Raw genomic sequence first — 15,597 nt, forward strand, 5'->3', positions numbered from 1 at the left:
TCAAGACGCATTCAACAGAATGCGTCTTTGATCACGTAATGGGAACCCTATAATATCAAGTACTTCAATTACAGTTGGTTTAAATTTCAATTTCTATTTTATTGACAGCCAAAAGCATTAAACTTGATTAGGCCTTTCTACCATTCAGATCATATATCCCAGATCAAAAGAATTATTTCCTTAATTACAACTATTTGATCCCACAACATTTCTGACAAAGTACCCTATAAGGAATCTTAAAATCTCCCAAATTGTTATATTCCAAACAACATATGCTCATAATCACTCTCTGTTTCCCATCACACCTGCAGCATTTGCTGCCTACATGATGGGAAACAATTCTGAAGTTTGTTTGGGGTACAAAAATACCTATGCAAATACTTCCAAGCAAAAATCCTAAACTTTGCTAATTCTTCCCTTTTAATAGCAACTCCTGTTCTAGACTCAACTAAAAATGCTAGCAGAACTGGTCTTTCACTTATAGGTTCAAAGGTAAGTATTAGGCTGCCCTTGCAAGCCATTTTTAAGCCTGGCCAATTTCTCTTTTGGTGCTTAAATTAAACTATCTTTTTGGTGTTACATTGGCCTTACACATCCCATGGTTTGAAGTTATATAGTACCTCTAGTAAGGATAAATGGAATCGTATCATACATACTTTGAGGGGTAAATGCATGGGATAAAGCATTTAGGAGTTGCCTTCATTCATTAGTTGCATAAGGTGCAGTCCTGGAGTACATTTTCTGCTTTTCAGCCATAAATCCAAGATGTATTTGGATACTGTCAGGGATGAACTTTGCTTTACATGGATGGGGAGTCTGTTATGTTGATGCTGCAGAAAAGGTTTAGATCCCTAGACAAAGTATTTCCATCGCCACTGGATTTGCTGATGTGTAATAAAATCATCAGTACTGGGTCAGAGGAAGCCTTGCATGCCAGACACAGGTCACCTCTTAGCAGCCATTATGATACAGAGTACAGTGACAGGACTTTGAGTCAGTCGATGTAGGACAAATTGTTTAGGGGTCTTGTAGCCTTTTAGCAAGGTATCGCTGGGTGCATTCCAACTGTTGCATGTGTGGACAGACATATGCAAAAGGGGTCATTATACTCAATGACTGGCCTAACAAGGGCTGAATTACATCCCCTAGAACTAGGCACAATTCCTTTGTTTATAAACTGTGCAATATAGGAGGACATTAGGTCAATGGACACATGTTGGTCAAAAGTTAGTTCACTGTCCACATAAGCTCACAAACAACTGGTTAAACTCTCAGGGGTGTATTCTCAATGTGGTAGTTCCCTGGAGTAGATGCCTTCCCAAAGGATATGATAATATATTTGTTGGCATTTAGTTTCAGTCTATGATTTTGGCACCAGTTATTTATTTGGGACAAACCTTCTTGCAGGCTGACTAAGTCATTAGGGGATTCAATGACTGCTCCTAGCTTGCAGTCATCTGCAAACTTAGTCAGCCAGAGCCCTTTAGTATTGGTTTTTACTTCATAGAAGGAAATGGCAAACAAGAGAGGCTCCAGTACATAACTTAGCAGTCCCCTAACCCATTTGTCTATACTCTATCAACCCACCACTTTCAAATATTGATCCTGAAGACAGGCAACAATTAACAGTTTCCTGTTAAAATGAATACTACTTTTAAGATCTTTAATTCTGATGGCCAAAACCCAGTGATTACAGAAGTGACACTAGAAGACCTGCAGACTGATAAGAGAATGTAAAAACTCCTCTGAAACTAGGCATACGTGGAGCCAATATGTAAATAGCTTTTGTCCTGTTACCACTAAATTCACTCAAGTATGTGTTCATGAAGCATTTACATAATTTCCCATTAATAGCCAAGCAAATCAATTTTCAAAGTGCATGAGGGGGATCTGTAACATTATCCACAGTAGGATTTCAATCTCAAAGGCAAAAAGGGAAGCTTGGATTTTCATTCAAAAATTCTTTATAATTATTGAGAGAACCATGAACTGAAGCAATTATTTCATTTCTTCCATCACTGTTAATAGCAACAGTATTTTCAGTTTAAGTCAGTAATATATTTGTTCTACTTTGATTTTAAAATTCGATCATTTAACAAAAATAAAAAACCAGTAGAGTGGTGGGTGTCTGGGTGAAGATGCAAATCTTGTATCTGATTCCACTTCATCCCCCACCAAAACTCATCTTCAAGAGGTAGATGAGTCTCTTGCATACATACGTCTTTTTCTATTTAGCTTAACTATACCATTTCTTACTTCGGTTTCCTAATAAGTTTAATGTCACAGATGTTAACGGACAGTAATTCTGGAACAATCATTCCTTTAGCTTCTGAATATAAGGAAAGAAAAAGTAAACAGACAATTGCAAGCTGGGTCAAATGGAGACAACTACAAGGCAAAGCATGGCTAACAGCAATTAAAAAGTCCAAGTCCCATATGTCTATTGCGAGGTTTACAGGAGAGGAGGTGCACAGTCTCCAATATCATCAAGATTTCACAAAGGAGGACCAGCATCAGATAGAAAATCTAGAACAGGAATGTGTCAGTATGTCAACGTCAGTTTGTTTGAATGCCAGTTGACTGAAAGCATTTAAACAAAAGTACTTTTGTTGATAGTGGAGAATTCTCTTCTCGACTGTTGTCTGACCTTAGAGTAGGCATATTTAATTTCTGGGGTGTTGAGGTGTCCCCCAGCATGGATTTTCCTTGGGTTTTGCTGAAAGTGCTTTTGGCAAAATATTTTCTTTCAATTTGTATTTGAGCATACTACTGTCAATCTAGCAACATGAATCCTTCCAGAACTCTAACAACTTTAACTTTGTTTTAGTCTTCAACTGAGAATTAAAGGAAAGTTGGTTATTTCATTTAGGTCAGTCTGGGAACAAAAATGATTTCACGTCTTCTGTCAAAAGTTTATTTTCAGTGTATAAAACTAAATGCATTTGTTATATCTTTTGGTAGATCAGGAAAAACCAGTGAAGTCACTGTTCTATATCCTCCTTTTTCTGCTTACTTGCTTTAGATAACAGCTTATATTTATGCTTGGTATATAAGAATTTTACTAATGCAGGTCTCTGGTGACTGCCTTCCTGGGTTCTGTTGACTTGATTGATACAAAGTGTCCTTTTGTCAGGAATATTTAGTACTTTTGAAGAGATTCTTTGAATACTCTTGTTCAGACCCACAATACAAATCCCAATTCTCTGGAATTCCCAAAAACCTCAGAGGATGCCCTTTTAGCTCCTGATTCCCAGTCCAACATCTTAATGAAATTATGTTTCCTATTTTTTCATACGGAGACTGCGCCTCCTCATATTTCTCAGTTGCTTCTTTTAGCTCCTGCTGCATGTTAATATTTACTTTGCAAAACTGATTACATGTTATTGACAATTTGTTTACCTCTTGTATAAAGACATCCACTTTTTTCTAAATGAGGTATGTGCTGTAACTATCTAGTACTTCACTCCAGCATGGGGGGAGCTAGGAAAAGACTTTGGGGGATTTCTGCTTCTTGTTATTCTCCAATTTGTCTATATTAAACAACTCCACTGGGAGAACCCATAAAGTGACTCACCTCTGATTTACTGAAAAATCACTGCTTCTAGAGATATAACTGAATTGCTGTTGCTTTAGCAAATCACTGTTCAGGTCCCTTGTTATTTTAGGCATTGACTTTGTTGGATAGATCTACAGTTCACAACGTTTATATTCCCCAAGCATTAGCCAAAACACAATGCTAATGACAGTTTTCTGTAGGAAACCATTGTTGACTGTTCTGTGTGATGACACAGATTCCTTTGTTTAAGGAGACTCCTCCCTTTTTCATGACTCTGCAGCCATGGAGTTGGTATACATAAGTTTAGGGGGTCTTGCCCCAAACATGAAGGATGCAGGGGGGATGTGCCACCTGGAAAAACAGTGTGAATTTTCTCATTTATGGTGTTTTGTGCATTTATGTTCCTTGATTTGTTGTGTTGACGTGTTGTGTTTAACCTTTCATAGTGGAACCACTTCTTTGCTTTCAGCAGTTTCAGTAAGGTTCCAATACTGGGAGGGTCCAATTCTCCCCTAGCAGGCCTAGAGTTTTGGGGGCTATTCCATTGTTTTGAACAAGTCTGGTTCTAATAGGCTCCTGAGCTTAAGATAACACACTCAGACAAGTAAATATTAAAGTACACATTGCCCTTCCATGCCATTTACTAACTGGTCACCCAAAGCTTCTTGAGCCATAAAGCTAGAAAGCACCACACTGACTTGGACAGACATCCATTACAAACAAAGATGAATTTGCTAATACACAGAAAGCACACAAATAAACTCCTTAAATCTTTCATTAACTTTACATTACAGTAACTTTTCATGGAGTAAAGATGCTTTTGAGCTTCTCTTATCTTCATGTTTAGTTAAACAGATGTTCTTTCCTGGTACTCAGAATTTCCTCTGATGCCAGTTGCTTCCTTGAACAAAACTATGGTTACCAGCACCTCAGTCGGTATTAAAATTAACCTCCCCATATTATCAAATATGGTGAAGGGGGACTCTTCAATCAATATCATAGTTGAACAGCGAAGCAACATGCTGCTTTCCATATCACTTCCCCAAAAAATCTGTTATGAGGGAGAACCAGCAGACCATGTGAACTAGTAAAACACACTTGTAATGGGCATAGAAGCAGGGTATTATCAATAGTTAAAGTTGTGAAAAAAAATTGTGCGCCCCTTTTTACTGCTGCAGCTGCTGAAACTCATTGGATTTCACAACTACTGCATTGGACAGGCACGTTTGAGCATCTATGTGACAAACACTTCTCCTGTGACTGACCTAGCTGTTTTAGCCTTACCGTTATGTATCTTTACCAAATACAAACGTTATTGCTATTTGGAGCAATAAACTGATCCACTTGCTGTAAAGCAATGGCAATAAAGTAAAATAGTTTGCTCAAATCTTCTAAACTAGACGTGGGTGCATAAACCAAGGCAGATTTGCTCATTTTTTTACTCCTCCTCTTCACTGTTGAAGTATTAGTTGATTATCTGTGACTGATCTTTTGTTGGAAGCCTAGACTGACAGCTGAGAAAGATTTAAAATGATGAGCCACAGGTTTAAGCTAGACTAAAACATATTAGGTTTTCACTCCTAAAATTAGGCCACACATTATATATATATATATATATATATATATATATATACATATATATATATATATATATATATATATATATTTTAGAGTCTTGTTATTGACTTATTTAATGACTATTAACATACTAACTATACATTAATTCACGGCTTACTTTTTATATAAGCACAGCCATCCTACCACCTCTATTTTGTCCATGCCCAGTGAGAAGTTAAAGATTATGAAGTGGAAAGATGCATGTTTTTTCTGATTGAGTGACTGGAAAAAAACTAGCATTGGATACTGGGAAGTTGTGTTGGTGAAGCCAGTGACTGTTACATTTCACGTTACCTGCAGTGATCCAAGTACTGGAGATAATTGCACAGCCAGCAGAAAGCTGATCAAGCAACAGCTTGGAAAGTATTAAGTAGCTTACAGTTGTGATGACTCTGGGCAGCCACAGTGGTGCAGTGGTTAGCATTGTCGTCTCACAGCAAGAGGTTCTCCAGTTCGATCCTCGGCTGGGGTGCCTTCTGTGTGGAGTCTGCATGTCCTCCCTGTGGTCGTGTGGGTTTCCTCCAGGTGCTCCAGTTTCCTCCCACATCCCAAAGACATGCTGCAGGTGGATTGGACACTCTAAATTGGCCCTAGGTGCGAGTGCCTGTGTGTGTGTGCCTTCTGTGGAAGGTTGGGTGCCGGGCTGGCAACTCGACACTGTAAAACTCCACTGCCAATCATGAGCAGACAGGTGATCCGCTGTGGCGACCCCTAACTGGGAAAAAGCCGAAAGAAGAAGAAGACAGTTGTGATGGCTCTGTGGTAAAACAGGACTAGACAGTACTTGTAAGTAATGCTAATTAATGTTCTACAATTTATGCACTACAAAAGGCAGGACTGTTTTCTTGGAATTTTCTGGAAGCTTGCAGGAACTTCATCTGTAAGATGCTAAGTATGCCTGTGCAGTACATAAGCAATAAAAGAAACTGGATAATTACCATGCATTAAGTTCAGGGACAATCTCAGGCTTGACATATTATTTGTACGATGAATCAACTTAAGAAACAGATATATTATTTTGCTGGATGTTTGCCCCTACTGCTTGTTAGTTCAGTCAATACACCCATTTATTTCCCCATCACTATAGTCAGTCAGGAGAGGCCACGATTTAGGCAGCCATCAGAATTGGTTCAGCTTTTTCATGCATGCACTAGGCTCAGCACCTGGAGGGCAGTCATGCAAAGGGCTGATCATGGAGGCTATTGCCCTCACTTCAGCAAGGGGTGCTCACTCCAAGTAGTCCTGCCCCTCCTGGGGAAACAAACTAAGTAAGTTTCCAGGTCTCTAGAAGGAGAGAGTTGCCCCTCAGGTGCATGCTTCAGCAGAACTGAGCAGACCATGCTCCTTCATTCCACTCCTTCCTTGGTTGGCTCCTCCAGAGCTGCAGTAGCAAAAACCCCTGTCAAATGGCTCACAGTAACTCAACATCAACAATAATTTTATTAAGGAGTTTATGTGAGAACAAATACAATAAAAAGTTGAAAATAAAAACAAACACCACAATATGACAATCGTGACTAGACTAGAGTATACCGATTTAACAGATTCCCCTGCAAAATATATGGTGCAGAGACAACACCTTAAAAGCAGGACCACAGCAAATGGCAAATACAATGTACTATGTACAACTGTAGAGATTAATGTCTATGACAGACTGGGTCCTACTCCTGTAACATTGGCATGTTTTAAGCTTAGAGATGTCAGGATAATCCAAACTGCAAAAGCATCATCAGAGTAGAGAGGGTGATGTTAGGCACAATAATGTAGTCAGAGATCAGTAAATAGGTTGGCCATCCTCTCAATGTAGGTTTGTGTTGTCAGCTGACCTTGGAGCTCTAATAAAATGACAACAATGAACCGGTCACCAAAGGTTTTAGAATGTGAAGCTAATAAAGCTTTTTTCGCTGTCCATTTCTTAATACTTCTCTTTGTGTTTAGCATCTTTCCTACATGACCTTTGTTTCTCAAACTCCCAAATGTTCTTTGGAAAACTTATCTACTAATGGTGACCTTTAAATTATTTTTCTCATTCTGCAGTTTTAGATGATTTCCAAATGGCCCTTCTTTCTTTTCTAGGTTGCCTGGCTGAACAAAGCATAGGCAGATTTGCGACTGGTGTGACTGCATGAGCCCAAGAGATAAAGCTGCTCAAAATAAAAGTCTGGGTTAGAGTCTGCTTCTTGAACTTATACCTCTAAGCTTTATTTTTCTTAATGCATCAACAAATCAGTAAAAACTAAATGAAAACTCCAGCCAAGCTAGAACTTCCACTGAGTGACCTCTCAAACCTCTTGCATCAGAGGCACATGGGATATATTGCAAATGACCCTTAGGAACATCAGGTGTTTCAGCTATATGGCGATTCTGAATGCCCATGACTTCTTTTTAAGTCGTTTCAATGGACAATTTTAGGCCAATAAAGCCAAACCTGAAGGCTTGAAATTGTCCATTGAAATGACTTAAAAAGAAATAAGTCATGGGCATTCAGAATCGCCATATAGCTGAAACACCTGATGTTCATAAGGGTCATTTTCATATATCCCATGTGCCTCTGATACAAGAAGTTTGAGACGTCACTCAGTGGAAGTTCTAGCTTGGCTGGAGTTTTCATTTAGTTTTTACTGATTGTTTTTGATGTGTGACCTTCTCACTTTTTTATCTAATGTATCAACAAGAAAAAAAAATTAAAAATGACTGAGCAGAATTCATCATAACACCTAATCATCTGAAAATGGGTAGCTGATTTCTAGTTAAGCATGCTGCAAGACAAAACGTGGAAGTAGAGGGAGCTGCCACCTATTTGAAATAATTGATGCACTGCTGACACTGATGTGAAAAGCATTTCCACATGGACTGATGACTTTTTTTGAGTGACAAAGGCTTTAGTTCCACAAACTGCTAATGCTTTAAGTCGTGCTGCATGAGACAGTCTTTACAAATGTGGTTGGTTATTTTCTGTGAAGGTCCCCACTCAAAATGAAAGCATGCAGTACAGAAAATATGATAAAACAATAAATAGGAAACAGTCAAAAACTATCAAGAAATGTGACCATTTTTACAGAAACTATTTAATAGCCAGATTTGAGCACTAGCAGACAATGAGTTAATATAGCTGATCATGAGCTCTGTTGTGTCTAATATACTATTATATAAATATAATAGTGCTTTAACAAAGTAATTTACTTACTAGCCGTTGATTGTGTTCTTGTTCTTTTCTAATAATTTCAACCAGAATGTCATGCTTTCTCTGAGCCTCTTCAACCTTATCAACAACAAAAAAAAGTCCAGTTACCTTTCTCACGGAGAGCATAGGGAGATTTTTCAGTATATTGCAATGAAAGGTAAAACCAGCAACAGACGAAGCATGTTAAAAAAATCTATCCATGCAAATATGCTTTTCTCAGTGCTTTAAACAAGCTGAGATACTTAAGCATCAGCTAAGTACTTTTAAAACACAAATTCTGGTTAGACTGATTCTTGTTTCTCTAGAAAACATGGTTATATGATATATTTACAAAGGATACAAAGCTAAATTCCTTAGTACAACCTAACTTATCAAATGATTTTCAAAATGGGAAGACACAAAAAGTATAAAAGCACTTGTTACAATCAAGGACATGAGGTAAAGAAGACATTTCCTTTCCTCATTGTGCCGCATGATGCAACAGGTGAATTTCAGGCAAAACTGAATTAGCACATTTTTTCCAGATAACTAAAATCAAGGTTTAACAGGAATCAAGCAATGATAAGTTTTAAGAGGAAGAACTGCCTGTATCATTTAAATATAGATGCAGTTACCCTTTTTATGACTTTCATGGACAAAGTACTTGCAGATGTACAGTGAAAAGAAATGGAATTAGAGCTCAGTCTACATCTTCAGGGAATATGGGGTAGAAATGGATTGCTCTCCTCTGCCATGTTTGGGGGAGGGAAAGTGCTGGACAGATACTGTGTTCCTAAGTAAATACCTTTCAGAAGCAAAACAGTTCTGGAAATGATAAACTGCAGGATAATATGCCACCTGGTATGGATTAATTGTAATTTTTTTCTTGTCATATTTTAAGTAAATTAATGACTAATTGGCCAAAAACTAGGGCTTACAACAAGCAAATCTAGTACAACTTTTACATATTTTGGCACTTTCTTAGGCCTAAGCAAGGCATGTTTTTCTAATGACTTCAATGCCACTGCACTGCCATATGAAAATTCAACTTAATTATAGGGACACTTCAAGGGGTGTAACTCATCCAACTCTTTTAGCAGATTCCATTTTCAGTGAAGAGTACTCACTGTTGCCCAGATTTGTACTTCGTTAACATGACAAGTTAATTAGTAGTTCTGATTACTGATGTGTTGGGTACATAACTATTTAAAACACATTCAGCAAGCCAAGCTCACAAGTCCTTCCAAAAGTAATCTGGAAGAATCAGTTTCTAAACTGAAATAAAAGCCAACTTTGTCTCCCTATAAAACAAGTCTACACAGCAAACAGATACTTCCAAGCTGGAATCTGTATGTAAACCTATGTGTTTCAATAAATCCCAAAGAGGAGTAAATATGGGTGAAATCATGCTGAGAGATGGATAATTATCATTTCTTTGCGAAAAAACATCCCTTTTTTACTGAAGAATGCTCAGTACTATACTCAAGTGACTAACCCTTCTACATTATTAACAGTACGGCTAAACCCTACAGCCTGTTAAGTGAAACAAGAAGAGTGAGATTAAGTACATTTGTGACTACATGGAATATAATGAGAGGAGCATACTTGTGGTGAATCACGTTCAAAAGAGAGAGAAGGAGGGAGAGAGTAGGTTTCTTCAACCTGTTCCTTTAACTTTAACAGCAACAAAGGCTCACATTCAGTAAGCATAAACCTGGACAGGTATTGGCCTCTACAAGTGTCAAGTGCACATCTTTTTCCTGCTCCAAAGTTGATAAAAGAATCTTCTTTGGTAACAGCTTATAGTCAGCCACAGGCATATAACTGGGGAAACTGGTTCTGGATGGAAGGTAGTCTTGTCTGGTATGGTTTCAAATAATTCCTTCATTTTGGAAATGTCTAGAATGAGTACATAATTACTTTCTATATTATCCCCCTACAAACTGGAGGCAAATAGGGGCACAGGTAACAATTAAGGTGTCTGTTTATTTGCACATTTTTGTGGCAAAAATGCTGGTGGAGGCTCCTTGGACACTTCTGCAGCAGGCTTCAAAGTCCCTGTTTTAGGAATTGCTGAATTTCCTTATTGGAACTTATAGACTGTAATTTCAAACAAGTGTCTAAAGACCTAGATTCTTTTCATTTATGAATTCTTCTACTCGTTTGAATAATTTCCTCCATCTGATTTGTCTCTTGTTTTGGAAAAAACACTTTCAATCATTGAGAGTCACATGAATTTAATGGTCTATCACAAGCACCACTGTTTAATGATGTTAAAGCACATTCTGGTCTTTTGATGATTTCTTGGGGATATCTTTGGATATTATTAAAAAAGAGCAGCCTGGCTCTGTGGCAGATGAGGATGGAGCTTTGGCTACAACTGGGATTCGATAAGCAGCCTCAGCACTGGAAGACCCTGGTACAAAGGGAAAAAGAGTGAAGGGACATGGCCCACTACCCTCTTATGGGTTTGGGGTGGTGAGAGTAGCATGCACTTGAAGGCACACTGGGAGGTGTGATCTCCCTGGTACAGAGAGCACATCTTGTCCTCCAGGAGGAGGGGAAGGGGTGCTTGGAGGGAACACACCTTGTGGAAGTGAGGGGTTATTCCCCTCTGTTAACCAACTGCACACACTCCTATGGTGCGTCATTCAGTGTATGCATAAAACAGAAAAAAATCTTGAACTACCTCAATGGCTCAAAAACCCTTGCCTCAGTGATGGGGAACAAATGGACTGACTGGCTAAAGGGGGGGAGGTTAATGAAAGACAGACAGTGGGGTCAAAGAAAAAAAAGAACAAAATGTTATCAAAAATGACTTAAGGCAAGCCAATGCACAGCTCAAACTTCTTGGGCATACCTGGAGGATCAACAGCATTCAGATGCAGTGAGAAAACTGAAGAAAACACAGAAACAAGAGCTATATAAAGAATTTACATACATCAGCATCTATTTTGCCTTAGAACAAGACACACTTGTTTCTTTGCAGGGAAGGAAGCCACTGCTTGAAAAAAATCTAGATGTGAAATGGGATACATAAAATGGGTAAACTGATTATATCGGAAGATCTTCAGCATCTGTAATCTGTAATCATAACTTCTTCTCCATCCCACACACATAGATTGCATTCTTCCTGCGTTCTGTTGCCCTACCTCTTATGTGGCTCCCAGTACTGCAAACTACTCAAGATGTGATAAGACCAGGCCCAAAAGAGAAGCAGCATTATTTCTTTGCTTCAGGAATCTATCCCATTGAAGATGCATCCTAGCATCATCTGTGCTGCTGTCCGGACCTTCTTACTGTATCCCTAGTGATCCAAAGCCAGGTGCGATATATCTAAAATAAGTAACACAAACAGTAAAAAGTCTCAGGACACAGCCTGCAGAACTCCACTAGTCACTTCCTTTACTCAAGCACCGTCTTTCACAATAACCTTCAGTGCCATTCCATAGCCGGCTTTAGGTAACTGCGTACCCTGCATTGTTGGGTGCCCAGTGTTCCAGGGCCCCCCCAACCACAGCAACTTAACTTGTCTTGATATTTTGTAACATGTCTGTCAAACCAACAAAAAATAGTACAGCGGTCATGTATGCTTAATAAACTGGGTCTATATCATGAAATCGAAAGACGTAAATGTCGAATATGTAAAGGTCGACACCTACTTGTCGAAATATCTAAACGTCGAAAGCAGTAAATATCATAAAACAAAATACTGAAATGTTTTACTTGCCATTTCACGTACATGAAGTGAAACGTCACTCACAAGTTACTCAGTATATGTAAATTATTATATGTGGATATTATGTTTGAATTACATTATAGAAAGATATAATGTAGAATAATGAAGATATATTTGATAACGTGGAAATATGGTGTAAAGTATTAAAATATAAAGGATTGTATAAATATCAGTATGTAGACTAGTTCGGTGTGCATACCCGTTATACCGGTAGCAGCTACGGCTAACACTAACAAAACAGGACCCGGTGTGATAGGTTATGTGTACGAGCGTGTGGATTCACAAAAGGGAAGGGATATGCTTGTGACTGAAGGATATCTGTACATCTTAGAAAAGGTTGTGAAATATAAAAGGTACTGGTGCTGTCGTTTAAAGCAAAGCCATAACTAAGAGTAGGGCTGTAACAGAACAGAAGGAGTTGCAGGACATCTTAGTGAAGTCTACGGTACGTCAGCATTATCCAGATGCAACAGAGATAGATAAGTACATTGCCTGTGTGAAGCTGAAGCACATGTCCAGAGACTGTAGAGCAAATCCTGCCCTGTTAGTTGACGATGTGTTGGCTAGTACTTCCTTGGAGAGTGTTGTCACATTACCTACACATCCCTGTTACAACATGTGAATAGAGTAAGACGTAAAGGTCTTTTAATGAATGCAAAGCCTACTACTTGTCTATCTTCCATTTCATTAGATGAATTCAAGCTAAAGGAATCTAGCTTTATTCAGGAACGCAAGGTGGATGCACATTCTAATTTGCATGTATTGGTATTCACCACTCAGTAAAACTTAGTGGATCTATGTGACAGTAAAATGTGGTTCATGGATGGTATGTTTTTGACTAAAGGGAAGTTCTGTAAGCAGTTATATAGTATACATGCCATCATAGATCGTAATAATAACAGAAAATGTGTACCTTTATTATATACACTAATAACAAAGAAATCCTTTAAAGCGTACAATTTTATGTGGGAATGCTTGCTTACATTATGCACACGGTTGAACCTAACACGAAAAGTGAGGTTCCTGTTGTGCGATTTCGAGTTAGCTGCAATAAAAAGTATTGCAGCTAACTTCAGTGAAGTTATTAATAAAGGTTGCCTGTTTCACTTTTCGCAGTGTGTATGGCGTAAAGTGCAACAGCTACAAATATCGACATTGTATGGTACATCCGTTGAATTCCAAAGGGCTGTGAAAGAACTGATCACTTTGAGTTTCCTACCAGAGGATGAAGTTGTAGCAGTATTTAAAGAGCTATGTAAAACCTTTCCTGTGGAGGGTAAAGAGCTGTTAAATTACTTTTCCGATGTTTTTGTGTTGGGCCGTGTATGTAAGCAGTTTACTCATTCAGTAGTTGTTAGCAGAGTCCCTCCAATGTATCCGATTGAATTCTGGAATGTGTCTAGTCTAAATGATCATGGACTGCCACGTACACAAAATCATGTGGAGGGTTGGCACTGCAGAATACGTTGACTACTTGGCAGGCGAATCTCTGATATACCCTGTGTGCTCTCTGTTTTAGTACGAGAGCAGAATAGGGTGGACGAGATACATTTACAGATTCTGTCTGCATGTGCTGTGTCACCCAAGAAAAGGAAGACTATGGAACACAAGGGACGTTTGAAATCTGTCCTTTGTAATAGGCATGAGTATACTACTGCCCAGTTCCTAAGAGCTGTTGCTATGTTGTTAAAGGTATAAGGTGACATACTATGGACTGTAGACAGTATGCACCGTTCACGTAGTTTGGAGTTTTCGTGCAACCTTCACATATCTTTGTTTACTTCAGGTATGGTTTTGTTAGTAGGGGATATACTCTCTATTTCAGTTTACGTGCACTAGGAGATATATTGCATATTTAAGTCTATCTGCAAGTGTTATTGGAAGTGCAAGTTGAGTGACGTGTTGTGCTGTAGTGGGGTGTGTTTTATATTACGTTCTTGGCATTATCACACCGGGTGTTGTTTACTGGGCCGAACAAAATCATTCGACATTTCGATTGGCGATGTTTACGTTGTTCGACGTTTAGGTATTTCGACAAGTAGGTGTCAACCATTACGAATTCAACATTTATTTATTTCAATTTCATGATATAGACCTGATAAACCAAGTGAGGAATAATAACTCATTCATATCTCCTCTAAAATTCAAAGATACCTCTGGCTATCGTTAACAGTGTTTTGTCAAGTAACAGGCTTCACAATTCCATTAAATATTTTACCACTGGCATAGTGCTGCTGGTTTGGTTAAACCTGGACATTCTTTCCATTAAAACTACTGCTGGACATTTGTTCCGCTAAAACTAACATAGCCAGCATTAGCTACCTGCAAATACCCATGGCTGCAGGTGGGCCCCCTTAACCATCCTTGATTGTGCAGGGCCCCACACAAGCTGCTGTTAATTGGGGAAAATGAGGAGAAAAAAAGTATTAACTTTCTGATTATGCTGTTTAACCTGAACAGGACAATGATATGATCCTGTTAGGATAAAGCTGATAAAGAATATGAGCAAAGTAGGCAGTAGGGAGACCAGTTGCCAGACCTTGGATTTTAAGAAGAGTTGACGTGTCTGATCTTCAGGGTTGGTTTTCTCTCTAAAGTTTTATAAACACTGGCAGAACACCAGATATTATTCCTCACAACTTCTTTGCTGAACAATTCTGCGTAAAGCCAAAAGTAATACCACAGTAAAGGGTCAAAATAAGGAAGATATTTTAAATATTACTCTAATTCAGTTAAAAAGTGAATAGAAGTACGCATTTTGCACCAACATGCATTTTTTGGGACAATAAGAAGTATAAAACTCTGATATCTGGATTTATTGGCTTTCTGTAATCCTGACAGATTTATTAGCAAAGCAAAACTTTATATATATATATATATATATATATATATATATATATATATATATAAACACACACACACACACACACACACAAAGAACAGAGTAAAATTATGAGGGAAGGTCTGTAAAATCAAGGATTACCTCTGCTGCTGTTTGACGACTGCTAAAGAGCAGTTACTGATCTGGTGTGGCAGTACCAGTGCAGCACAGTAAAGTACAAAACTAGTATTGCTATGGAATGTATGTGTATGTGTGTGTGTGTGTGTCTGCAAAGTACCACCACAGATTTTTATCTGTACATGCATCATTCTTCTGGGCATCAGCAAAGAATGCAACTAATAAGTAATTATATTTCAAAAGTAAGGCAAAAATATACTACAGAACATTCAGACACTTTGATCTTGTAGGAGTCTGGTGGCCCCCACTCCCCAGACTGCATAAATAGATACAAGGGGGCCCCCTTAAAGTACAGTTGTGTAACACTTACCATAAATGTAAATGATCGAGTGCATTCATTGTTGTAGTCATTACATTTGGGTAATCTGCTGGCACGTTGCCCTCAGTCGGCCTGAATTCCAAAGTCTTGGGTCCTGCGTTAGTTGCGGTCTTCTCTTCCATGATGTCAGGGGTATAAAACATGCAGCCGATGCCATTTTCTTTAGTTTTTCTTGCTCCCGATG

At 38.5% G+C, this 15,597-nt stretch overlaps 1 protein-coding gene across 1 annotated transcript in view; it reads right to left on the bottom strand.

Moving 5' to 3' along the window:
• CEP95 (centrosomal protein 95) overlaps positions 1-15,597 on the bottom strand; it is a 1,662,476-nt gene that overhangs the window by 436,404 nt on the left and 1,210,475 nt on the right. The window contains exon 17 of the mRNA XM_044080881.1: positions 8,361-8,435. Within this exon, the coding sequence (XP_043936816.1) occupies positions 8,361-8,435 (75 nt within the window). The remainder of the gene's footprint in view (positions 1-8,360; positions 8,436-15,597) is intronic.

This window comes from Protopterus annectens, chromosome 8.part0 (assembly GCF_019279795.1).
Source record: "Protopterus annectens isolate FY-2018-M chromosome 8.part0, PAN1.0, whole genome shotgun sequence".
Taxonomy (NCBI): domain Eukaryota; kingdom Metazoa; phylum Chordata; order Ceratodontiformes; family Protopteridae; genus Protopterus; species Protopterus annectens.